The sequence below is a fragment of the Eubalaena glacialis genome, chromosome X, assembly GCF_028564815.1.
Source record: "Eubalaena glacialis isolate mEubGla1 chromosome X, mEubGla1.1.hap2.+ XY, whole genome shotgun sequence".
Taxonomy (NCBI): Eukaryota; Metazoa; Chordata; class Mammalia; order Artiodactyla; family Balaenidae; genus Eubalaena; species Eubalaena glacialis.
In genome coordinates, this window is record NC_083736.1 from 66,101,546 (window position 1) to 66,128,121 (window position 26,576).

Genomic DNA, 26,576 nt, shown 5'->3' on the forward strand with positions numbered 1-26,576 from the left:
GCGAGAGAAAGAGAGAGAATAGTAGAAAACCTACTGAGAAACAAAACACACACTTTCCATCTTTCACCTTCCAGACTACTGACTACAAAAGCCCTAATTCTACGGCTGTTTACACCCTCTGGCCCCCCTCCCTCGTTTTTTTCAGTTCAGTAGTCTCTGGAGGAAAAGGGACAGAGGCCAAGGCAGGGCCATGGGTCAAGTCATTTACAAAAAGCGCTGGATGAGAAACTCCCGCAATGTGGGCCCACATACCCTCAGGCCTTCTCTTGCCACGTCACCCAAGTCTTTGGAATCCCGGCGCCCAAAGACAAAGGAGGCATCTGCAGGGTCTCCCACTCTGGGCTTCACTCACTCTGCTCTTGCAATAACCTTGTCCACATATCTCCTGGGTCGCTCCTGCCTCACCAAAGTAAGCCCAATACACAGCACTCAGAGCTCACCTTATCCCCAATTCCCAACCTCGTGTCTTTGAAGTATACTGATGAGCACCTTGTACACAAAGCTGGGTCCACACAACCCAGAGAAACAGCCCAGCCATAATGCCTGAGCAGTCAGATTGCCCACACCAGGCAGAATGAGAAAACCGAGACTTTGAAATCAGACAGAGCCAGAATCTAATTTGAATCCCACACCTAACTAGCTGTGTGACATTATGCAGATTACCCAACCTCTCTGAGCTTCAGATTAGTCAGTCATCTTTAAAATGGGGATTCCACTTCCCCACATGGCATGATTTTGTGAGAATTAAAAATAGGGTGTTGGCTTCCCTGGTGGCGCAGTGGTTGAGAGTCTGCCTGCCAATGCAGGGGACACGGGTTCGAGCCCTGGTCTGGGAGGATCCCACATGCCGCGGAGCGACTGGGCCCGTGTGCCACAACTACTGAGCCTGCACGTCTGGAGCTTGTGCTCCACAACAAGAGAGGCCACGATAGTGAGAGGCCCATGCACCGCGATGAAGAGTGGCCCCCACTTGCCACAACTAGAGAAAGCCCACGCACAGAGACGAAGACCCAACGCAGCCAAAAATAAATAAATAAATAAATAAATAAATAAATTTTAAAAATAGAGTGTCCATAAACTGATTAGCAAGGGTATCTTGCAGCTGGAGAGACCCAGATAAGATGCAACATCAACTCCCGGTCTGTATCCTTTGGAACATAGGCTGATCTAGACACAATATTAAAATTAACGTAAAAGAAAAAAACAATTGTGGTCCCCGATAGGACCTTACAATGTGAAGAACAAACACATTGACCAGAGGGATTTATCCAGTGTAAGTGGCAATAGGATTAAAACTCAGTGCTATGAGAGAGACTACTGGGGTGCTACAAATATCTGGATGGCAGTTACAAGGAGCATGCATATGTCAGAATTCACTGAGCTGCACACTTAAGATTTGTGCACTTTACTGTAGGTAAGTTAGATCTCGAGAAAATAATACAAATAAAACCCCAGTGCTAGTCACAAGCTCCTTACACCCTCCAGGCACTCACTGTCCCATTCAGGCTCTTTTCCAAGCCTAAAAGCCCTTACTCCCTCTTCCCCACTCCAATCCTTACACTTTCATCCAAGTTCTATTCTTGCCGCATCCGAAAAGACCTTTAACACTAGTTCTGCACTTTGCATCATTCCCTCCCTAAGCACTCACACGAGGCCCTTTGTACCATCCAGCTCAAGAGGACTTGTAGAGTTCCGAACTGATTTTTCTTTCATTTGTTCATTCACTTACTCATTCATCTACTAGTCCCAGGTGTATATTTTGTCCACCTAACCAGACTGGGCTCTGAATGTAAAGGATCACGTCTCTTACTACTCTCCGGTTTCCAGAAGCACCTGGCACAGGGCTTGATCCCCAAGAGGACATTTGCTGAGTGAACATTAAAAGTGAAAAGAGGTCTTATTAGCTGTCATTTATCCATACCAACAAAGGGTAACTTTTACGGAGAATAGAAAACTGCAGCGGGGCCACCCAACTGAACAACGGCCATGACCCCACCTCCCTGCCAGGGCAGTGGCAAGCTTAGAGAAGCAAGATTCTAAGGGACACCACGAGCCTTGTGTTCAGATAAGAGAGGAGCTGCTATGCAGAAAGAAAGAGTCAGTGTGCTCTGTGTTGCCACCATGGGCAGAATGAGGACATGTGGGTGGAAACCCAGGGGGAGGCCAATTTCACCTCAAGATAAGGAAGAACTTTCCTGACATGCCTGAAAGCCCCAACTGTCCTTGGATGGAATGAGCCACCTTGGGAGGAAGGCTTCTCCCCTTCTCTGCAGGCAGGTGTGTGTGGAGGCTGAAGAAACACCTGGAAGGGATGCTGAGGAAGCCGGAGCCCAGAATGGGCTGTTGGACCAGAGAACCCTCAAGGCCCCTCCTGACCCCAAGTTTCTATGATTCTTCAAATCTCTGTTCAAATGTGCAGAGTCCTGACTGTTCTTTAGTCTCACTTCCTTCACTCGTTGAATTCATCACTTAAATGAAACCCATTCAAATCTTCTGCATCCTTCTTATTCCCCAACGATGCCCCCGAACTTCTCCTTCCTCCTCCGCCACTACCTCCACCTTCCCTCTCCTTCCCCTTAGCCCCCCTGGACCTGATATCCCCCCCACAGTGGGACTAAGGTGCAGGGAACCGAGCCCTCAGAGGCTCAGGTAAGAGTTCTCAGCATCCAAGGGAGCATTCCACGTTGGACTTCCCAATGCAAATTTCTTTGTGCTTCACACAGGTCATGTCCCTGGTAGGGTTGCAGAAAACCTGAAGAGCTGCAGGGCTTCAAAGAGAGAATCCTGCAGCAGAGAGTAGCAAAAGGCGTCTGCATCCTGAGCCTCTTCCCTGAGTTGAGCACTTAAGGTGGGGGCCATGGAGACAAAGGCCTGGTCCCCGAACCAGCACAATTCAAATCCATTGACTCTCTTTTCTCCTCATAGGAAGTAGGCATTTTTCCATTCCCAAATGGCTCAGATGCCGGGAACTATCCTAAAGAAACAATGAGAGTCAGACCTGGCAGCTAGAGCAGGAGCCCCCAGCTCATGGTCCTTCCCTGGCCCACCGCTTAGCCGTGGCTCCCTAGAGTGTGTATCCACTGCTGTTTTTTTCAGAAGAATATGAGGAACAGTACTCGGAGGCCAGACTTCTGGGGCAGACCTTCCGCTCTGCTGATGAGGCCCCTGAGCCCACTCCCAGCCCAAGGCCCCAGTCTGCCAGGCGTCTGGAGTTTGTACTGATGGTGAGTTGCCTCCTCCCCCACCTGGGAGAGCCAGCATGCAGAGCTCGCCCCGCACCCATTGACGGGGGACCTGGAACTGCTTACATTACCCACTGGAAGCTGCTGCTCATCTCTGCTCACCAGCAGTGCCATCCTGAGGCCCTGCCGAGATGGGACCTGCACGGCAGGCGTCCGGCCTGGCAGCCTGTCCACACTTTCCTGCCTCCCAGATGAAGCCTCCAACCACCCTGCCTAGACAGCCATTCTGTGGGCACGGCTCGTCTCCAGCCGGGAGCACACCCTTCCCATCACCTTCTTTCCCAACAGCCCACAAAACGGCAGCTGAGCGAGGATGAGACTACCATGCAGGGTGTGAGGGCCCCTGAGGCCTCCCTGAACCTGCCTACCACAGCCGACAAGCAAGCTGCCTGGAATAGCCCCTTCCCTCTGCCCGTCCTAGAGGAGAAGCGATGGCTTCAGCCTTGTCCCACGCACTCTGACATCGTGCCCATCAATGTCTCCGGTAGAGTTGTTTAGCATCGCCTCTGTTCGCTTCCCTCCATGCCAACTACAGATCATCCTCTCCAAATGCACTGGGTGCTGGGGGAGGGAGCGAGACTTTCTTTGCTACTGGCTCACCCTGCACTGTCAAGGTCGTGGCTCTCGCCCGGGAACGGAGGCATGCTCTTTCTTCACTCTCTACTGGCCCTGCCACACTAACTGAGACCATTTGATGGCAAAGGAAACTCTCTTAACAGAAAACTCTAAAACCTTATGAATTCGTGTGCTCTTTGGAGCATCTGTGGAAACTTAGAGTGTATGAGTTATGTTTGGTTTGGGGAAAGAAGACTTCTTGTGCCAGAAGCCGGGTTTGGAGCACACAGATAGGAGTTGCAGGGGAAGTGTGGGGTTCAGAGTGCTGGCGGTAAACGGGAGGATCAGACCCAGAGTACAGACCAAGGGCCCTGTGGCACTTTGAGTCATCACTCAGTCTCCTAGTGAGGTGGGCCTCTTCCACTTGTGTGAGACCAAAGAGGGATCCAGTACTACCTTGAGATGGGGAAAATAATGTACGCAGCTCAGCTGGCTGTGTCTCTGGGGACATGTGGCACCCTGTACCATGCCCATTGTTAATTCATTCTCCACACTTCACCGGCTGTAAGTGGGAGAGGAAGAGGGTCAGCCATTTCAGAAGGAGATAGGGCCAACGGCCTGACGAAATCAAGACCTCCTAACCCAAGGGGACCAGAGGCACCCTGTGAGCCAGTGCCAGCCCGTGGTGTGCTGGAAAAAGTTGATGAAGATGATGAGGACAGCTATGGCCACAGGCGGTGACACTCCCTGGATATGGGGTCATCCAGTGCCACTGGTGTCATCTCAGGAAATCAGAGACAGGAAATAGAGCCCAGAGCCTAGGGAGGTGTACTAAGAGGTGTGAGGGCTGAGAGGAGAAACTCCCAAAGTGATGGTGGGTGCTTTGTTTTTGAACTTCTACCTTACTCTCAATGAGGCTGGCCCTGTGTTTTGCCCACAGAGCCACCTTCTGTGGAGGGGGGTACCTATGTGGCCATGGGGCTGAGAGGGGAGGGTTTGGTTAGCCAGCCGCTGAATGAGAGACAGTGCAGGGGAGCAGCAAACCTCACCCCACTGCCCCTGTCCTGCCCCTGCCCTAGCAATTCCATAGGAGCAAAGACTGAGCGGGTGCTTTGAGAAAAATAGATCTCAATCACCACGCAGGGGCGAACTTTGATCAAATGTGATCAGGTGGCTGGAGGGCAGACTATCAGACTGCTTCCTGGATGGTGGGGAGGGATGGCGCAGCTTCTTGGAGACACTGTCTTCATCGGCCTGAATAAAGGCTTTTCTCTGAGAAAAGATTGCAATCAAGCAATATCTAGTCTCAACATGTCTCTCCACTCCAGTGGTTCTCACCCCGGGCTGTACATCTGAACAATCAATCACCTGGGGAGTTTGAGAAAATGCTTCTACTTGGGCCCAATTCCCAGAGTATTAAGTGTTCTGAGGTGGGGTCTAGTTATTAGAGTTTGAAAAGCTGCCCGGTTTATTTCGATATGTAGCCAGGGTTGAAAACCATGGCTCTCGGCCACCTAAGACTCACAGGTGACCCCGGGTGGACCTCTGAAAGCCAGCATGCGTGCTTTGGAGCTGCGGGTGCCCGGGGCCAAGTTGGGAGGGATGGGGAAGAAGGGTCGCCTGCCTGGATGCTATTCATGCTCATCGCTACTGCCATCATCCCTTCTCTCAACCTCAGGCCAGTTTCTACCATACTGTAAACAGAAACCAGGATGCACCCAAGTGTCTTTATTTTGGCTACAGGGCAGCAGTTTGATAAACATGCAAGTTTGCGACACTCGTTGTTTAACACAGAGACAGCCGTGAACCCCAAGTCCACCCTGAGGCGGAGGCGGACCATTATTGGATTCTCTAACTATTCCCAGCGAGACCAAGGTGACCCCACCATAGCTGATCCCCCAAACCCTTCCCCTTGCTCACTCTCACCATTTCTGCAACCCAAGTGGTATTGCTGTGACAGGGAACAGGAATGATTGGGGGGGAGGAGGGACTTTGGATGTCCTGAAGAAGCCAATATAGTAATTAAGGATAACCAAGGACCTTTTGTCAAGGGCAGCAACCGAATATGGAGAGCAGGTCTCCCAGGCTAATAAATTCGTTATGTTATTGTTTCCCATTATAAGTGGAATATAACTATGTATCTCGAATTTAGGCAGATAGATAAAGAGGGGGAATCATCGCTAAAAGTGCCATCTTCACAAAACCATGACTGCCATTAAATGAAGGCCATCCAAAGAGCACAGACCAGAGAGATATGGATACAAATTCTGGCTTCTCCACTTACTAACTGTGAGGCCTTAGCCAAGTTCCCTAACCTCTCTGAGCCTCAGCTTCTTCATCTGTAAATTGGGGATGATGATTCCAACCCGGTGGAATGTTCCTGAGGATCAGAGTTATTGTACGTAATTTTCCTACCATGTGCCTGGTACATAGTATGTGTTCAGCAAATGGTGGCTGTTATTATAAATTATCATAAGAGTAGTCATCATCGTTGTCATCATCATCATCATCATGATATAACATCATCATGATATAATAACTGTTGTGTATATGAGAAAATCTTTGGGGATTTTCAACATCTGAATGGTTTCCTCACATCTGTAGGTTATTCTCACTTTTTCGTATTGCCAAGTTAAAAAGTGACAGGTGTCAAAAATGCAACCAGACTCTGAACTTTCCAGCTGTGGCATACTCCCAATGCACTGCTGGAGCTGAAGTTCACACTGCTGTCCTTTATCAGTTCGAAAGCCTCTGCTCTCATCTCAGAGGAGGTGAACGCTGAGGTCTGTGGTGGTTTCATGAGCCTGGGGTGAAAGCCTGGAAAAAACCCATGGTAGTCCCACGTGCCACTTCAGCTCTGAAAGGCATATTCAAAGCTGGAAAGTCTTTGGCAGCCATCTGGACAATTCAAGGGCACCCTGTGACTCACTGTGTGGTGATGGGCAAGGACCCAACGCCCCCAGTATCCTCATCTATGGAAAGGAAGAACCAAGGAATTCTGACCAAGCTGTTGGCAAATGCTTCTTGGCAAAAATTTGGTGCTCCCGTCTCTTTAGTGACAGCTGCTGCTGGGGGATCCCTGGCTGCACCACTAACATTCTGTGTTTACCTCCTCCAGGTCACAGCAACAGCCCCACAGGCAGTGTGGCCCGCTCTACCACCTCAGACATCAAGCCCAGCCATTCAGTTCCAGGAGGTGTTCATGGAAGAGTTGCCATTGGTCAGGAAGCTCAGTTATCAAATCTCACCTCGCCAGTACTGAGAAATCCTTCTAGTGATCCGGAAGAACCTCTCCAGGCACGTGGTGGCACAAAAGTCCCTGGCATGGAGAGCATGGGGATGGTGTACAGCGTCCCCAGTTCTTGCAATGGACCAACAGAATCAACGTTCTCCCCTTCCTGGAAGGGAGATGCTTTTACCTACGTGACTCCAAGTGCCACTGCTCAGAGCAGTCAAGACAATGAAAATGGAAAAAGTCCTTCCTCTGGGAATTCTTGGATCTCTCTGCACACATTGCCACCTCTGGTTCCTAAGGAGGCTGCCACCTTCTTTGTCACTCGTGATACCCCAGCAGGATGCAGTGGGTCTGCTGGCTACTCTGAGCATTTTACTCAACGAAGGCACGTATCAGAACGACCCTCCAAGATTGGCCTCCTGACTGGTGATACCTCAAGGCTGGAGACAGGCCCAGGTGGGGCCAGCAGGTTCCGGGAGCGGTCACTGTCTGTACCCACAGACACAGGCACCACGGATGTGGACTACGACGAGGAGCAGAAGGCCAGTGAAGCCTGTGCCCTGCCTTATGCCGGTACAAGTTCTGAGGGCAGTAACAGTGCCGACAACATTGCCTCCCTTAGCGCCCAACAGGAGGCCCAGCAAAGAAGGCAGAGGTCCAAGAGCATCTCACTCAAGAAGGCCAAGAAGAAGCCTTCCCCTCCGACTCGCAGTGTCTCGCTGGTCAAAGATGAACCAGTCCTCTTGCCAGAAGGTGGGTCAGCGCTACCCAAGGACCAGAGGCCCAGGAGCCTTTGCCTCTCCCTGGAACACCAAGGACATCACTCATCCCACCCAGATACTCAGGGTCACCCAGCTGTGCCAACCTTCAAAGACCCAGAAGGTACACAATTCGCCCACCACTGGTATCTTACTGACTGGAAGTCTGGTGACACCTACCAGTCCTTGTCCAGCTCCAGCACTGCCACTGGCACCACAGTCATCGAGTGCACCCAAGTTCAGGGCAGCTCAGAGTCTCTCGCCTCCCCTTCCACCTCCAGAGCCACAACGCCTTCCCAGCTGTCCATCGAGGTGGAGGCCAGGGAGGTATCCTCCCCAGGAAGGCCCACTGGGCTGATGTCACCCTCCAGTGGATACTCCAGCCAGTCAGAGACACCAACACCCACTGTCTCCATGTCCTTGACCCTGGGCCACTTGCCCCCTCCAAGCGGCAGTGTCCGGGTGCGTCCAGTGGTACCTGAGAGGAAGTCATCACTACCCCCAACATCACCAGTGGAGAAAATGTCCAAGTCACGGCTATCGTTTGACCTACCGTTGACCTCTTCAACCAACCTGGATCTGTCTGGGATGAGTATCTCCATCCGAAGCAAAACCAAGGTGAGCCGGCATCACTCGGATACAAATTTTGGGGCCAAGCTGGCCCAGAAAACTAGCCCCAACCAGCCAATCATGCCCATGGTTACTCAGTCTGACTTACGTTCTGTTCGCCTGAGGTCAGTCAGCAAGTCTGAACCGGAAGATGACATTGAGAGCCCTGACTATGCTGAGGAGTCAGGAGCCGAAGTCTTCACCTTGCCAGAGAGAAAGGCAAAACCTCCCATAGCCGAGAAGCCCCCACTGGCCCGAAGGCCTCCAAGCTTGGTCCACAAGCCACCGTCTGTCCCCGAGGAGTACCCACTAACTTCGCCTACCTTGGCTATGACCCCCAAGACCTCAATTCAACATATGAGGCCACTCCCTCAAGATACATACACGGTGGTGCGGAAACCAAAGTCCTCCAGCTTCCCTGAGGGCAGAACCCTGGGGGAGTCAACAGCACCCTCATCTCTTGTTTTCACGCCTTTTTCCAGTTCCTCTGGTGCTTTCTTCTCAGGAACACAGCAACCTCCCCAGGGAAGTACGGAGGATGAGGGCCCCAAGGGGAGAGCCCTACCTGAAAGAATTAGCCTCCAGAGCCAAGAAGAAGCTGAGAAAAAGAAAGGCAAGATTCCACCTCCTGTACCAAAAAAGCCCAGCGTGCTGTACCTGCCTCTCACCTCACCTACAACTCAAATGGAGGCCTACACAGCTGAACCAAGGCTGCCTCTCAGCCCCATCATCACCCTGGAGGAAGATGCCAAGTGTCTCCCAACCAGCGACCACCTGCCATCGGCTGGTACAAGGACAACCTCCACGCCACAGGCTGACAGTGAAAGGGAGGCAAGCCCTCTGGGTTAGTAAAGTGTCTGCTGGCTTTTCCTTTCAATCCCAGGAGAGGTGAGGGTGAGGACAGAGTGCCAGAGGCAGAAGCAAATGCCCCCAGATAATGATCCTGATCCCAGGGCGACCAAATCAGTAGGGTACACCTCTTGAGGGTTTGAGTTACTCTAAATCCATCTCACTGCCCTTAGGATCGGGACCGACCCGGGGCGGATCTCCAAGGCCCAGTTTGGGCCAGACTACTCTGAAACCGCCAGTGCTGAGCTAATGAAATCAAACTAGGTCTTAGCACCCTAGGACCTTAGGAGCTTATCTTCCTCCTCAGGCAGGCATCTCCTGCCCTAGGCACTGTCTCTCCGCGTCACCGTACAGCACTTATCACCAGCCACACTGAATTTAGTTTCATGAGCGGGACTTAGTACCCTCCCAGCCTGAGTTCAAGCGCCATGGCAGGCTGGAAGGCTTCAAGCAGTGGAATATGTTACCAGCAGCAGCTTCTCTTAGTGTTTTCTAGAGGAAAGGGGGCTAATTTTCTTGGATGGTTTGAGCCTTGCTCTTCCTGGAACCGTAAGAGCAGGCTGGAAAATGTTTCTCATCCTTTTGGGGGTTTTTCTTGTCTCTCTTTGTTTTAATTGTGGTAAAATACATATAACGTAAACTTTACCATCTTAACCATTTTTAAGTGTACAGTTCAGTAGGTGTTAAGCACATTCACAATGTGGTGCAACTGTCACCACCATCCATCTCCAGAACTCTCTTCATCTTGCAAAGCCGAAGTCTGTACCCAGTCAACAATAACTCCCCGTCACCCTCTCCCCCAAGCCCCCGGCAACCACTCTTCTACTTTCTGTCTCTATGAATTTGACTCCTTTAGGGACCTCATATAAGTGGAATCATACAGTATTTGTCTTTTGGTGACTGGCTTATTTCACTTAGCATAATGTCCTCTAGGTTCATCCATGTTTCTCATCCTTTTTGAAACCCTTAACACCAAACATCAAAATCTTATGGCCTTCCTTAAGCTGATCTGGACTTTCAACGTAAGTTAAATCATTGTGACTAAAACAAGCAAACAAGTCAAAGCCACAGGTAATTTTAGAATCTGCTTCCTCAAACTCCGCAGGCTCCCTCTGAGATTCAGATAGGTCCCACTCCCACCCACTGGTTGAGTCATTGCTTTAGATTGCTCTCAGCTCCTTGAGCTTTAAAAATGATGCATTTAAAACGAGAGAATGCTCAGGCAACCTGTTGTAATGGAAAAGGCATGAGAGAACAGGGACCCAGGCTGATCTTCATCACTCTCTCCACGTTTTGTTGGCCAAATCACTAACCTTCAGAACATTTTGTTCCTCTGCAAAATGGAGACAGCAAGTCTCTGCCCTGCTGCCCTCCCAGAGTTGCTTTGAACATCACATGAAATACATATGAGAATGTGCTTTGTCCTAACAATTGTGGTCAAAGTCATTCCTTCTGGTTCTTATGCCCAGGGAGCTCGATGGAACCAAGCACCGAAGAAAAAAGTGTAATCAGTGATAAAACAGCCGAATGGATTGCGGAAGATGATGATGATGTGTTTGTGGCTTCACGAACAACTGAAGATTTATTTACTGTGATCCACAGGTCTGGACCAATTTCCTAAATTCCTATTATAATTGCCTTTCCTTCTTATACCAGAAGAAAAACTGCTACCTCTAAGCAGAATGCTTAGAATGGAAACTGGAGACTAAGTTCAGATACCCACGTAGTGAACCCAGTCCAGGGCCTCACCACCTCCAATTCACTGACATCTTTGGGTGAAGTGGAAGAGAGGCGGGCGGGCGGGGAAGGGAGGACCAGGTGCAGAGTGAGAGGCCCCTCGTCTCCTAGCAACCCCACGGCCTATTGTGGCTCCATCTGCTTTCTCACAGCTCTGCCTAGAGTCAGAGACATTTAACCCTTCACAGAATTCCTTGTACCAAAAAATCTCATCAAGAAGTGAAGTGGGGCACCAGGCCGAGCATCAGAGCAGGAGCTTAGGCAAAGGGGGACCAGACGGGGACTCAGTTATTGGACAGAAGCACAAAGCACGGGCTCCATGATGAGGAAACGGGAAAGAGTCCAGTTATCGGAGTTGGAGCACCAGTTCAGAACAGGATCAGCTCGTGGGCTGTCTTGATTCAGAGTCATTGAGCTACTAGCTTTGACTCCTTAAATTCTTCCTTGGTACCAGAACCTGGGCAGGACTGAGCCTGCAGGCACAGGCCAAGTGACTCTAGCTGTGGGCATTGAAAGGAGTGTAGGGACAGGGGGCCAGACAAGGGACTCTGAGGACTTAGTGGAGAGAGAGAAAGCTGGTAAGTACGACTGCTCACAAGGCTGTTGCATAGAAGTTCCCAGATTGTGTCACTGGCATTCGTGAAGTTATATGAAGCATTAGGAAATGTCTGCCGCACGAATTCACTCAAAGCAAACTTTCTCTCATTTAGGTCCAAAAGAAAGCTGCTTGGCTGGAAGGAGCCTGGTGAGGCCTTTGCTGGTGGCAGCAGACCAACCTCCCACTCACCAATAAGGAACACGGCTGAGTCTCCCATCAGTGAGTTGGCTGCCTCTGCAGGGTCAAGTGGCAGTGCCAGCCTAGATGCTGGCAGAAATGATGATTTCAAGGCCTTGCTACAGAAGAAGGGAAGCAAGGCAACTCCAAGGTCCCGCCCCTCAGCAGCAGAACTGCTGAAGACCACTAACCCACTGGCCCGGCGAATTATTGCACAATTTTCAAAAGACTACGAAACCCCTGATAACCCCAGTACCTAAGCCCTGGGTTCAGCAAGCAAGGTTGAGTTACTAAGCTTGAGTAGAAAAGGGGGAAGAGAAAAAGGGTTTTAAAAAGGAACCATGGAAATAACAAAAGAGCCTGCATTTCTTTTACATTAACTCACACTCTGGACAGCAGGAGAGAGGCCACACCCAGAACTAAAATCATCAGGCACTTTAATCATCTTCAGACATTTTATGTTCTCATACTTACAATCTTGCCATTACTAACTACCGATTTTCTCCTTATTTCCCCCAAGTGGTATGCACTCAGAAGAAATTCTCAGATGCAAGGGCACATATGCCATCTTCTAAATCAATGACCAGGCTGCTCCATCCCTGGCTCCTATCACTGAGGGGCACAGTGAGAGAGCAGATTGGGGGCTGCCAAACCCAGGGGACATAGGGTGCCATTGCTGATTATTCACTTTCCCAGCAAGGCCCTGATGGCCCTGCATGGAGAAGCAGAAGGACCCTGATGCCTCTTCAGCCACAGTATAATTCTCCGCCGTGAGAGGTTTGCAGGTGTGCACTTGTTTCGGCATGAGGTTGATTGGATGGCTTTTGTCATGCAAAATATGAATGTGACTCTGTCCTGAACTTCACACCTTTTTCAGTTTGATTGTCTACACGGAGATCAGGGTGATGAGTTTCAGTAAACATATAGACCCCCCTCCCCCCCCCCCCCCTCCCCACCCCCCTTTGTTAGAAAAGGTCAGGACTGGGTTGCTTTGGATGAACCAAGCTCGGCCAACAAACAAGGCAGCCGTTTGTTCACTCAAATCTATCCAAGGTAACTCACATGTGCGCCTTGAGATCCTTCAAATGTCTGCCAACAACGGTAGCTAGCGTCTGTGCCCAGCTCATGCTGCATTCGAAGAACTCTCGCTTCATTTGCATATAGTATTCATTACAGGAAGTCTTTAGCTGAAGGAACAGCATCCTCAAAGTCTCAAGGAGGAGAGAAAGTAAGTGTAACTTGCCCACCATCATTCACTTCAGATTGTGGTTTGTGGTCGGTTTGATTTTGTTTAAAGGAAATCTTCCTCTGTTCCCAAACCAAGAACGTATAGACTAAAAGGATAGATCCAAAATCTAAAAGGCAGCCTTGCAAGTTGCTATGGCCCATAACCCAAAAAAAAGGTCTACTTTTTGCCATTTACTTTCTGCTGTTTGACCAATTTTCAATTAACCTGCTGGGGGAGAATGTAAGGACTGGGGTAAATGGGATACTGGATGCTGACAGAGTGCCAGGACAGTCATTGTGACCCCTTCTCCCCACCCCCTGCCAAAGCTTATAGACACTAACTTTTCTTGTCAGTTCAATTTTCTAAGCAAAGCAAGAGCTGTGATTCATTTGATTTTCATATGTCTGGTTTCTGGGAGGTTGGGGGGAAAAATAGACAGCACTGAACAAAGAAAACTGGCTGACCAATAATGGAGGATTAATTGTCCACCATTCCCAAGAGGGAAAAAGGAAAGTCAAATGAAATTGTAGCCTGCTTCACAAAGAGAGTCCCCTGACCTCTTCCTCCTTCACCCCCCACCCAACAGATTCATTGGTCAACCTCTTGGAGGATGTGGAAACTGCTCCCAGAGACAAGCAGATCTTGATTTTGACAGGTCTCAATAAGAAGCAAGCTCTTTAGCCCAACTGCCCACACAGCGGAAGAGCAGCTGGAAAACCACACTGAGTGCTGAGGGGACTTGGGCCTCTCACATAGAAGCCCTAGGCCTGGGCCCTTGGTTGGTACAGTTCTGAATTCTAGACTTCTGAGTACAGGCCAGGCCCAACACCTCCCCCTGATTTAGACAGAAGCCACCTCAAATAATAGACAGTTCTTGAAAGCCCAGTTGCTTTTGAAAGCGTTCCAACTATTTAGTTCAAGGGTCCTGACCAAATTTCAGAGGTTTTGCCTGAAATAAAATAAGATTCATTCCTGGCCTTAATTTATATACGAATGCCACACACTTGTCTGCCCCGGACTCAGAATCCCAAAGGATGGAAACATTTTCCTCTGTGGGGAAATGAAGGAGTGTTTGTGCTTTTGCCTAACAGAAGTGAAAGGCTGCCGGGGCCCTCTACTCCAGAACCATTATGAGCTCTAAAGCAGAGTATGAGACTCACACAGTATAGGACTTGTTACTTCTGCTAACTTTTCTGGAAGCTTCTTGTTTGGTACTTCTAGTGGGTTTTGCCTCTCCCCTCACCTTGCCACCTCTGGTGGTTTTCCCGAAAGATTCTAAAGCTGAATATCCAGACACCTTGACGTTTTTCAGTTACCTTGAGTCTTGCTTTCCCCTGCAATACTCCGTATGCCTGGAATTTTTTAGAAGGTCTTCTACATCTTCACTATGGCCCTCCAATGCCCAGTGGTGTTGCCATTAGCATAAGAGGATTCGGGGCAGAGATGGTGTGGTCAGAGGTAACATTGAGGACTGGTAATATTCATTTAATATTTTGCAACAGGTGGACCTAGTCCCAAACAAATAACCAAATTGTAGAATTTCTACCAATCTCTGATGAACATAATACCGGACAGCTCTCCTAGTCCTCACACTCAACGTCTCGCCTCCCCTTGGGTATCATAGCACCAACTCTGTCTTCCACCCAGGCACAAGCCACAGTGTCTGCTGCCTCGTGCACCTACTCTGCCAAGGCTGGAGAAGAGAGGCTGAAAGCCCCTTCCAGGAAGCCTTTCAGAGACGCGACTGTTGCCACTATTACTAGTGTGAAGAGTGATAACAATTTTTGAAGGTGGAATACAGAAGGGATACAGGTGAAATGAAGTTGGCCCCAGGAAGTCAGGTTCCAATTCAAGTTGTTTCTGTCCCTTTGTTTCCTCTGATTCCAACCAATAGCAGCAGGTGGCTCTACTGGACTGACTTCTGCCTAGGCAGGAGTAGATGCAGTCGTCCCCAGGGGAGGAGGTTAATCGGTAGCGAAGAGCACTTTGCCCTTGGTGGGTATTCATTATGTATTTGTGATTCAAACATTGAGGGTAGGGAGCAAGTCGTTCTCAGCACAACAGGAAGCTTCGCTGCTGTCTCCTGTCCTTTGCCTGTCTCAGTCTCTCACCTGGGCCTCCCACATGGCCCCAACTTGCCCCTCAGTCCCTATTTCTGTGAACTGCATCCCTAGCCGACAGCTCACCCTTTAAGGACGCAAGACTGCAGGCAGCAAAATAGCTTGCGTTAGCTTACTGACCACAGATCGACCAGTTGATCTGGAATCATTACCTTGAATGTGCAAAGACAGAGGAGAGTCTGAAAGGCTCTCACAACAAGCACGTCACCGGACACCCATTTTAACTCTCCGACGACGTGGGTCGGATTGTGATCCCGCTGGACCCATCAGTCTGAGCAGATATGTCCACGCCACCCGCTCTCTTCCTCATCAACAAACTACTTATTAAAAAAACAAGTTCACAGTCAGTGCTCTGTTCCTCCAGAGAACCTTCCATTATCATCAAGTCTGTAACACAATGGCCAGGCTTCACTTTAATATGATTTGCCAGGGCCAGGACTAGAGTGGGGGTGAGTGAGGTGCCTGGGGTGCAAAATTTAAGGAGGCACCCACTCTCAGGGCCATGTTAGTGCCTTACCCTCGTCCCGGCCTTGCGATTTGCACTCTATAAAGTAATATTGGTTTATCTTCTTTCTATGGACATGTATGGTTCTTCCGATTTGGGGGGGTAAACTCCCTATCTGTTGTCACACCAAATGTTTTATTGCCATCTATTTTTCCATTGCTCTAAACCTTTGTATGCCTACACATCAAAGACTCTTCAATATTATCAGAAAACATGGCCGATTTCTAAGTAACCTGCTCCAAGTGGCAAGTTAGCACCCATTTCAATAGGGATGCTGACAGGGACAGCCCTTCAGCAAAATAGTGAATGAGTTGGAGGTCTGTCATTGGGATCCTCCGTCTCCTCTCTGCTCCATTCCCCCCAGACCTTGCTTCTTGGCACCAACTCTCCTGAGTGCGTCCTCGTTTGTCCTCCTCCTTGCTAAGGAAAGCATGCTCTCAGGAAAGGGATAAATTCATTTACTTTGAGATTATAAGGCTTAATGATACCTCTTTGGAGGGTCACTTGCATTTTAACAGGGAAAAAGCCTTAAGCCAAAGGAATGACGTTCTACTTGTAGAATTTTAGGCCTCAATCAGTTGCAGAAGTGTATTTTTCACCATGGAAAGGTCAAATTCCCTGTTGACTAACTCCCGAATATAGAAAAAACCTTAATCTCCTGGAACTAAGTAAATTGCTGATGGTCGATTAAATTCTCCTGATTCCCAGTGCTGTTCAGTATGGTTACTACCAAGGGACTCTCAGAAATGGCTACTAAAGCCACTGAGAAGGCCCAGATAATTCTTATTGTACCTTAACATTTTTACACAAATGGAATTAATACTACTTATTATTTGAGTAAAGAACACAAGGATTTAAAGAGTTTGTGAAAATGTGTCCTGTTTATGAAAGGTGAAACTGTCCAATCAGTGTCAGATCAATGTCAGCCGTCTGGTATCTCTGGTACCAGATTATTAAACTTCCTCGAGGCGCAAATTTACTGCACGCAGCCTCGGCTGCCCCCCAACGCTTATCTGTGTTTTGTGCTACTACTTCCCCTTGGTGTGAGAATGAGACCAGAGCTATTCCAGAGCACCCAGTCCCTCCAAAGCCTTTGCGTGTATTTCAGCTGTACTTGACTAAACTATTTGGGATTTAAAAGGATGAGTGGGAAAGAGGTACAAAGAGCTACATTTGTCAAAGGGCAGCAAAAATGATAAGGATTTTAACAAGGATATGAAATAAACAAATTTTTGAATACTCTGAAATATTTGTAGAGGAATACAGTAGGAAATGGTTATAGGCACACATTTAAGGCACTTTTAATAAGTTTAACAAAACAAGAAATTTGCATAAGTAATGGGTTATGTGAAATAGGTATCTACTTTTGCTCAGTAATGCCCAAAATCTAGGCCAGTGGTTCTCAAAGTGTGGTCCCAGGACCAGCAGCAGCATCCCTATAGTGTTTGTATATGTGTGTGTGTGTGTGTGTGTGTGTGTGTGTGTGTGTGTCTGTGTTCCAGTGACGTTACTTCTTCAAGCCCCTGAGTCACTGTAGCCACGACTCTCCAAACGATTCCAGCCTTTCCCATCTTTTCTGCTGTCGTTACATTATGTGATCAGTCTCTGGCCATGTGATTTATATTGTCATGTTGCTCGGATACATTTTTATTTGCTGTTAAGAAATTATCAGATTGAATCAACTACTTGCTCAACCTGCAAAACCTTTGATTTGACTTAGCCAGCACATCTGGCCAGTTTTTGGTTTAAAATCAATTTTGTAATTCACAAATAGGAAAGAGGAAAATGTGTTACATTCATTTGGTACTGCCAACCCTTAAATATCTGTCTTTCCTGTGGTGGCTGTTCTCTAGGAGGGCTCTGGCAGAAATAGATTTGATTTTAAGATTTTGCATATTTGTGGAATTTGATATCAACAAATCTGTAAACAAAATCTGAACTGGAACAACCAGTTAACTCCTCTCTCTTTAATTCCAAGCTTTATGGAAATGTATTCCTTATGTGGTGTTGAGCTCTTTTTAATGTTCAATTTTATAAAATGTTCTGCATGCAAACGCAGCATCGTGCTCATTGTACAAGTCACCTGACACTCATCTCCTCCTCCATATGTGTGATGGTGAAGAAACAGCAACATGTATGTTCTTACCTCTCCTGAATCAATTGTAAATTACAAATCTTTTCGTTAATTTTTAAATGAGATATATTTACTCTGGCTAGTAGTTAAAATTTTATTCTTTTTATTATATTTCATTGCTACTTTTTTCTACTGACTCCAGAGCTTACTTTGGGGACTATTTCTTATTTCTAGATTGCTGTATTGATCTTATTTCTATATTTATCTGTAGTCATGGAATGTTAGAGCTGAAAGGGACCAACCTCTCCTTTTACAGAGGAGAAAACTGAGGCCCAGAAAGTCAAATAACTTAACACAAGGTCACGCAGTGGCAGGGCCCAGCCTCAATCCCAGTTCTCCTGCCTCTGGGCCCAGTGTTTTTTCATCCAAAGCACTGCATTTATGGAAGAGCCACAGCTGGCTTCTACTTTTATGACACATGAATTTCCCAGGTATTTCAGCGAGCAATATATATGCTTTAAGGAAAATGTTCGAGTTCTTTAGCTCATGAATCCAAAGACAAATCTGATTTTCAGTTTAGAAATTTTCATTTCCCCCCAATTTCAATGTATGTGCCCTACTCTATACAGTGGATGCTTTCCCTAAAAGTTATTTGAAAAATGAATTTTTATAGATTAAATTTCATTTTTTAGTAGAGAAGCTTCCTATGGAAGGGAGTCTTCTGGTGACTTCTTCTGAAAAATGAAAAATCCTCTTGTCAATGTCCCCTAATGCCTCTACTTTTTTTTTTTTCAGTGTGAACTTTTGTAAGTGGCATTTATTTAAAGTAGGGCAAACCAATGTAGGCTTTCCTAGAATCTACTTTATCCTCCCCTTCTTAAACTTTACAAGATAGTTTCAGACTGTTAGGTGTTCGTGAGATACTTAGTTGTATTCTAGAAACTTCTTGATATTTTATCAATCCCTGGGCTCAAACTCTATCTCAATCTTATCAAACGATAACCAAATTTCCTAATCAGTACTGAGCTCTGCATGCAGTTTCGTTTCCAGAACATTCTTTGCCTAATGCTCCTTAGTATGACTCTCTCTTTAGCTATTCTCAGGCTTCCTTCCATAGCTCCTGTGTACCTCATTAGTCTGGTTTAGTAGAGTTGCAGGCAGTGCTCGTTAGATGGAGTGGTGTTTCCAGTTATCCCATTGTTCCAGTCCTTCTCCTGGACCTCCTCTGGTTTCCCTTTTCAGGAACGCTCAATTTTCCTCATCATCTAGACCAAGGTTTGACAAACTTTTTCTATAAAGGACCAGATAGTAACTCTTTTAGGCTTTGTGGGCCACAGATGGTCTCTGTATCATGGTCTTCTTCTTTGTTACTGTTTGTTTGCTTGCTTGCTTGCTTGACAACACTTCAAAAATGTAAATACTATTCTTAGCTCTTGGGCCATATGAAGCTGCAGATTGGATTTGGCCTGCTTATCATAGTTTGCTGACCCCTGGGACGGGCATTTCTGTGACCCACGTGATGACTGGGTTGTATGCTGGGTGATGTGGCTCACTGCCCTCCCACCTCCCGAGCTATCAGGCCGGCCTGTGCAGAGGGGAGTGGAAAGGGGCTGCATTTGCCAACTAGTACTCTCCGACAGATGGACTTTCTCATCTGTCTCTGTCTCTGTCTCTCTGTCTCACTCTCTAACTACCTCGGTGTAGAAACCCTCATTCTTTTCTCTAGATCTCCTGTGCTGGTTATCCAATGTGCCTCTGCTTCCTCGAGTGTGGGGTGAGCTGGCAGGAAAGAATGAATTTCTGAGGTTTCTTATTTCGTTTGTCCCAAACTGTGGTCGGGGACCCCTGCCCTGGATCATCTGTCCCACTCTGCCCTATACTGCCATCACGTGTTCAGGGCCATCTCTGGAAAGTCTGGTGGCCCAGGCCGTGAAATTCCAGTTCAGTCTACTGTTTCCTAGGGGAATCACTAGCTCTCTTGGTTCCAATGGCTGGTTTTAAAACCCAAAATGTCCATGTGTCCATTTTAATGTGATTTGGACCTGTTCTAGACTCAGCCCCAGCAATGAAATCAATGAGGTATGGAAGGTGTTTTGTGCCCCCAGTTTCTCCCCACCTTAACCCCCTGCCTCCTAGACCCCCAGCCTTGGGGATGGGCTCCTTGGGATGCCCCATGCAGCACCACAGCCAGCGGTCATTCAGCACACCATCACCTCCTGTTTTCTGAACCCCTAAGAGAGTTCCTTAAAGCTTCTTCACATCTTTCTCATCTCACTCCCATCTCTACCTTTCATGCTACTTGGGGGTGTAAAGCTCAGTTTCACATTTTCACATTTGCTCGTATAAATATTGGGGGATACGGGTGAATGACAAGGTGTGTGCCTGTGTGTGTATGCGTGGTTTCTCCACCTGGACTATGAAGGTCCCATTTACTGGTGTATCTCACACACACACACACACACACACACACACACCATCCAGTTCTGTCATCAGTTCTCTGGTCCAGTTCCAGGTCTGATGGGGCTGGTCAATGAGGAGGGATGGTGGGGCTCCTGAGGCATTTCCCTTTTCTTGTCTCTTGAAACCTTCTTTCCACTGGCTTGTGCTGGCTTCTCCCAGGAAGCCATTTGAAGAAACTCCTCTGGGGCAATTCTGGACAGGCCAACATACAAAGAGCTAGGACTTTAATTCCATATGAACTCTGTCACTTAGACATACCTCTCAGGCTGCAGGATTTTTTTAAACCTAAGAACATTGCTTCTTGGGACCTTTAGTTTGCTTTCTGTCATTTGAGCCCAGGGATTTACCCACTTACTGAAATCTAGATTTTAAAAACTCAAGATACGAGTAACTTTAGGATTTCCTTATTTGAAAGCATCCATGAAACCGTTTCTTTCTGCCTTTTGTTTAGGATTTCCAGCCTTAAGAAGGAAACCAGGCTTGTACCTTGGACTCTAAAGCAGCAAAAGTACCACACTTGCCAAAAACAAAATGAGGAAGGAGGATTGGCTAGTCCTACTCTGCATAGTCAGGAGAAGGACTTTTGTTATGTTAGCGCTCACCATTCAATGTTTACTGAATGCCAACGGTGCACTCAAGAAAAATAAGGGAGACAGGAATTTGCAGACCGAGATCCTAAACTGGAAGGAAGAGATAAGGCAATTCCCCCAAGTGATGAGAATGTGTCCCTGGATAAAAATATCAAGAAGCAGCATAAACTGAGAGAGATTGTCATCCCGGTCTTTTTAGAATTCCAACACAAAATGGAAGGGAGCCCTCTGTGGGGTGATATTACAAAGGGTTTTTCTTGTCTTTCTTTCTTTTTCTTTTTTTTCTTTAAAAGAAAAAGCATTCCTTACTGGCTTGCTACCAGCAATTGAACTGTATTCTTTATATAGCTAGAGCTGTTTGTGTCTTCTTAAAATAAACTTTTTCTGTTAAAATCATTTTCTGTTTCACCCTCTGATTATCATTGTAGCAATGATGACTTTATCCAGACACTAAGCCCAGTTTGTGAGTATGTTTTCCAGACCACACAAGTGTGGGACCCACAAACATGAGCTTTGATTCTCACAAACCCCTGAGAGCCCAAAACAGATACGCGGGACACAGTGTCTTGCAGAAACCTGGCCCACCGAGCTGTGAACCTAAGTTATAGGGGCAGGGAATATGTCTTTGAGGACTTTGTCTCAGGAATTCTAGTTCAACTGCTCCTAGAAGTAACAAGGGGCCTCAGACAGGCGCAGCTCTGGTGAAATAGACACCGGTCACCAGGCTCCTAAGGGGAGGAGGTTGCCATAGCAACTGTGCTCAGGGCATGCACTCCCTCTTTGTTCTCTGGCTCAATGAAGCCACCCAGCAGGGAAGACCAGAGTGAGTCAGGGCTGGGAGCAAAAAACACAGACCAGATGTGGCCCAGATCACTTCCATCCCTCAAGAAGGGTATGGTCCCCACCATGCAGGTGGTGACAGCTATATTCAAGGGTCAAGTCCCATCCAAAAGGAGCTTTGTTCTCTGCTGCCAATTGGCTCAGGCCTCTAAGGCTGAGGCCCTTGCAGCCAGTATCCTTGTCTCCCCAGACCCCATGCTAGCTCACGTCCCCTGACACCACTGGGCTGATCTTTCAAAAAGACACCACAGAGCTTGAAACAACCTAGAAAGATTACAAGGGAAGGGAGAGGGGCCAGGGCTACTCTCAGACAATAGCAGGTGTCAAGACTTAAGACCAAGATCAGAGAAGGAGACTGGCTCGAGGTGGGCCTCACAGCAAGCAGTACCTCGGTGAGACCCTGTGGTTCAGGGGCTGGTGTTGACCCCAGCAGGGTCTGGGCCTGCTTGCGCCCCCCCCCACCATGAGCTTGGGGAGCTTTGAGGGATTGACCCACACTGACCAAACTCACAAAAGACATGTCAAAGCCAGGGGCCGGTATATTAACCAAAGAGAGAGTACACCTTTAAAGCACAGGTCCTAAACAGGAGGCCTGCAAACTGAATTGAGTTCTCATACATTGCCAGGAGTACATAATGTTGGTTTTTAATTTTTCAAAATGTAGATGGGGCACAAACTCTCCACTTCACCTAGTTCCCCACCAGTCCCTGTTATATGAAGCCCAACAAGCTTCATTCATTTATATCACATGCCAGGCTCCTGAAGGCATTTGAGCCTTGTTGCGGGTTGGGTTCCTTGGGAAGCAGACTCGGGGATGGAGTTTGGTGCACGGGATGTTTATTAGGAAATGTCTGAGGGATTGACATCTGTGGGAGAGAAGGGAAGGAAATAAGCTTAGGCTGAAGGAGGAAAAGGCAGCAACGCAGGTGCCACAAAGCCTCAGCTGACTCAACAGAGAGCTCAGGCACTAACGTGACCCATCAGAGTTGTCCCGCATGGGCCAAAGGCAGGCTTTCACTCCCCTGCTTCAGTCAGTCCCTGGCTGTGGGCCACCCCACCAAGGGCCTGACCTTGGGTGAGGTGGCTCTCTCCAGCAGAGGCAATCTCCGAAGGAGCTGACAGCTAAAGACGGTTCTCGGCTGACAGCACTCCCAGCAGCTGGGGCAATATCTGCCCTTGAAGGGGGATCTGGGCAACACAGTTTTGTGTCCATTACAGGTGTCTTTCTCCCAAGCACAGCGCAGGTTAAACACTTACAAATTCTTATTTTCTGGTTCCTATTCCTTACCTCAGAAAGATTACAGTTTGTTTGATGAGGTTCATACCTTCCTCAAATTGTAGTCACCATGTCGGGATATATGCCAGTAGCCTTAATTGGCCTTTGGTGTTTCACAAGTCTCATTCATGCCCATTAACAAACCTTCTCCAAGGGCATGTCACAGATGCAAATGGACAAGTAGAGCCATCATAAGATACCAAGAATAAAATGGCGCCAGCATCTATCAAGCACCTGCAGTGGGCCAGGCATTTCGTGCTCCTCCAGCCACTTCTTTCATTCATCCAGTCAGCAAAAATGTAACAAGCTCCTTCTACCTGCCTGGCAGGGTGCTAGATGCTGAGGGTAGAGTAGTGACAGACACAGACACCATGCCCATCCCTCATGGAGCTTACAGGCGAGTGGGGCCACTGCTGAGACTAGTTCAGTCTGCAGCCCTGGGGACCAGGACCAATGGGCCACACGTTCCTGTTATCTGGGAGTCACCACCCTGGATATGAACTCCCCTGGTCATCCCTTTTCTCTCAGTACTGATTTCACTGTACTCTAAGCTTCCACTCTCCTACCCAACCTTCCACTGCCCCCCTCCCTCCCATCATTTTCAACTGTGCCCACTGGAACCTCAATTCTAGGGATTAATAATTACCCCTACAGCCCCAACATAAAGCATCCCTATGCATTCCTTAACTGATATCTCACTCTCCACTGAGAACTCCACTTCTCCTATAGGCCTCTCCCCAGAGATTCTTTTCCTCCCCAAATACTTCTGCATTAGGAGGTGGAGTGGGTCCCTTCCTTACTCCCCACTGTACCTTCTAGACCATGATTGCTGAACATCTCAGTCACTCCCCTTCATTCAGTCTTCCTCTCCACCCTTAGACTTGCCAAAATCTGGGGTCACTTCAACCTTCCTGTGGAAGACCCATTGCAAATCCCTGGCTTCTTCTTCCTTTCCTGCTCTCCTCTTATGGCCTCCTCTCCTGCTCCAGTCACCCACTCTCAAAGTCACAAATGAACCTTGTCATCCTCCAGAATTGCTATATCACTGAAATCTTAACTTTAGTCTTCCACAACCTCCTAGCTTTCCAACTCTCTCATTCAATTGCTCCATGACACTGTTCAAGTTCATTGAGACCTCCAATAACTTAACACATTCATTCATCCAATATTTAGTAGGCATCTAACACACCAGACACTGTATTAAGTACTGGAGATACAGCTTTGAATATGACAAACATCATCCCTGCTCTCATAGAGCTCAGTGTACTTTTCCTTTATATTACAGCCCTTCCCTCTCTTTTAACTTCTTCCCCAGTTAGTTCAGGTCTATCATTTTGACCACCCTCTTGCAAATATCCTCGACTACCTTACTTCCATTGTCCTTCCTCCCACCCACCAGGTACAACCCCACCTGGATCAATCCAACTGTCCACATTCTCTGTTCTCACACCCAGGCTGCTGGAGAAGATCACGCACAGTCATGCAAACTGGTGTTCTCTTACTGAAAAGGGGCCTTTGGCTCTACTCAAAAAAAAAAATCTATCTCTCTCATTCCATAATCAGCTCTCCTATTCATCACAACTTCAAACATCCACTTTCCTCAGAGTCAAAACCCTCCACTAGTCTCCCCTCCCTTCTACCACTCCAGCAGATGATGTTGCCACCTGCTTCTCAGAGGAATTAGAAGCCATCAGAGAGGAAGTCCTCTACCTTCCTAACATCAAGTCCACAATCCCACCTGTGTGCACTCACTTCCTTGTCCCCTCTCTATCCTGTATCTCCAACATCTCCTTTTCAATGAACATTTTATCAACAAATATTAACTGAGCACCTACTATATGAGAGGCACTCGTCTAGGAGCTGGGACTATAATGGTAAGCAAAACAGTCAAGGTTCCTGTCTTTAAGGAGCTTACATTCTAGTGTGAGGGAATAGACAACACACTGGTAAACAAACAAGCAAGATGATTTTAGATTATTAAGGAAATACAATAGGACGTTATGATAGAAAGTAATAGGGGAGAACTATTTTGGATAAGGTGGTCAGGGAAGGCATTTGTCAGGAGGTGATGTTTGAGCTGAAGGGAACAATTTGTGTTTTAAACACATGAAGTTTGAGATCCTTATTAGTTATACAAGTGGAAATACCAAGTAGAGAGCAGGTTATGTGAAGCTGGAGCTTAGGAGAGAAGTCAGGGCAAGAGATATAAATTTGGAGTCATGAACATATAGGTGTATTTGGTGCCATGGTACTGAATGAGCTGACATAGGGAGAGAATGTAGATAGAGGAGAGAATCAAGACAGAGCTGTGGGAACCCTCGAATACTTAGAAACTGAGTGGAAGAAGAAGATCAGCAAAGAAAATTGAGACAGAGCAGCAGAAGGAGAAAACCCAGAGAATGTGGTGTCATGAAAGCCATAAAGGAAGGTTTTACAAGAAGTAATGAATGACCAACTGCATCGAGTGCTGCTGAGAGATCAACTAATATGATACAAAACAGAAATAGACTCATAGACATAGAAAACAAACTTACGGTTACCAAAGGGGAAAGGGGGGAGGGATAAATTAAGAGTTTGGGATTAACAGATACATACTACTATATATAAAATAGATGTCAACAAGGACCTACTGTATAGCACAGGGAACTATATTCAGTATCTTGTAATAGGGAAAAACCAAGATGGTGGAGGAGTAGGAGGACGTGGAGTTCATCTCTCTCCACAAATGCATCAAGAATACATCTACAGGAGGAGCTTCAAGATGGCGGAGGAGTAAGACGCAGAGATCACCTTCCTCCCCACAAATACATCAGAAATACATCTACATGTGGAACAACCCCTACAGAACACCTACTGAATGCTGGCAGAAGACCTCAGACTTCCCAAAAGGCAAGAAACTACCCACGTACCTGGGTAGGGCAAAAGAAAAAAGAAAAAACAGAGACAAAAGAATAGGGACGGGACCTGCACCAGTGGGAGGGAGCTGTGAAGGAGGAAAAGTTTCCACACACTAGGAAGCCCCTTTGAGGGCGGAGACTGCGGGTGGCGGAGGGGGGAAGCTTCGAGGCTGTGGAGGAGAGCGCAGCAACAGGGGTGCAGAGGGCAAAGCGGAGAGATTCCCACACAGAGGACTGGTGCCGACCAGCACTCACCAGCCCGAGAGGCTTGTCTGCTCACCCGCCAGAGCGGGTGGGGGCTGGGAGCTGAGGCTCGGGCTTCGGAGGTCAGATCCCAGGGAGAGGACTGGGGTTGGCTGCGTGAACACAGCTTGAAGGGGCTAGTGCGCCACAGCTAGCCGGAAGGGAGCCCGGGAAAAGGTCTGGAGCTGCTGAAGAGACAAGAGACTTTTTCTTAGCCGGGTGTGAGCCGCGGCTATCAGCGCGGACCCCAGAGACGGGCATGAGACGCTAAGGCTGCTGCTACAGCCACCAAGAACCCTGTGTGCAAGCACAGGTCACTCTCCACACCTCCCCTCCCGGGAGCCTGTGCAGCCCGCCACTGCCAGGGTCCCGTGATCCAGGGACAACTTCCCCGGGAGAACACACGGCGTGCTTCAGGCTGGTGCAACGTCACCCTGGCCTCTGCCACCGCAGGCTCACCCCGCATTCTGTACCACTCCCTCTCCCTGGCCTGAGTGAGCCAGAGCCCCCGAGTCAGCTGCTCCTTTAACCCTGCCCTGTCTGAGCGAAGAACAGAAGCCCTCAGGCGACCTACACGCGGAGG

The 26,576-nt window shown here is 48.0% G+C and overlaps 2 protein-coding genes across 2 annotated transcripts in view; one reads left to right on the forward strand and one right to left on the reverse strand.

The window, feature by feature from the left end:
* Positions 1–9,248, forward strand: part of NHSL2 (NHS like 2) — a 253,707-nt gene extending 244,459 nt beyond the window's left edge. The window contains exons 4-7 of the mRNA XM_061179428.1: positions 3,097–3,224; positions 3,531–3,726; positions 5,541–5,672; positions 6,916–9,248. Of these exons, the coding sequence (XP_061035411.1) occupies positions 3,097–3,224; positions 3,531–3,726; positions 5,541–5,672; positions 6,916–9,248 (2,789 nt within the window). The remainder of the gene's footprint in view (positions 1–3,096; positions 3,225–3,530; positions 3,727–5,540; positions 5,673–6,915) is intronic.
* RTL5 (retrotransposon Gag like 5) overlaps positions 1–26,576 on the reverse strand; it is a 69,316-nt gene that overhangs the window by 4,917 nt on the left and 37,823 nt on the right. The gene's annotated exons all lie outside the window — the stretch shown is intronic.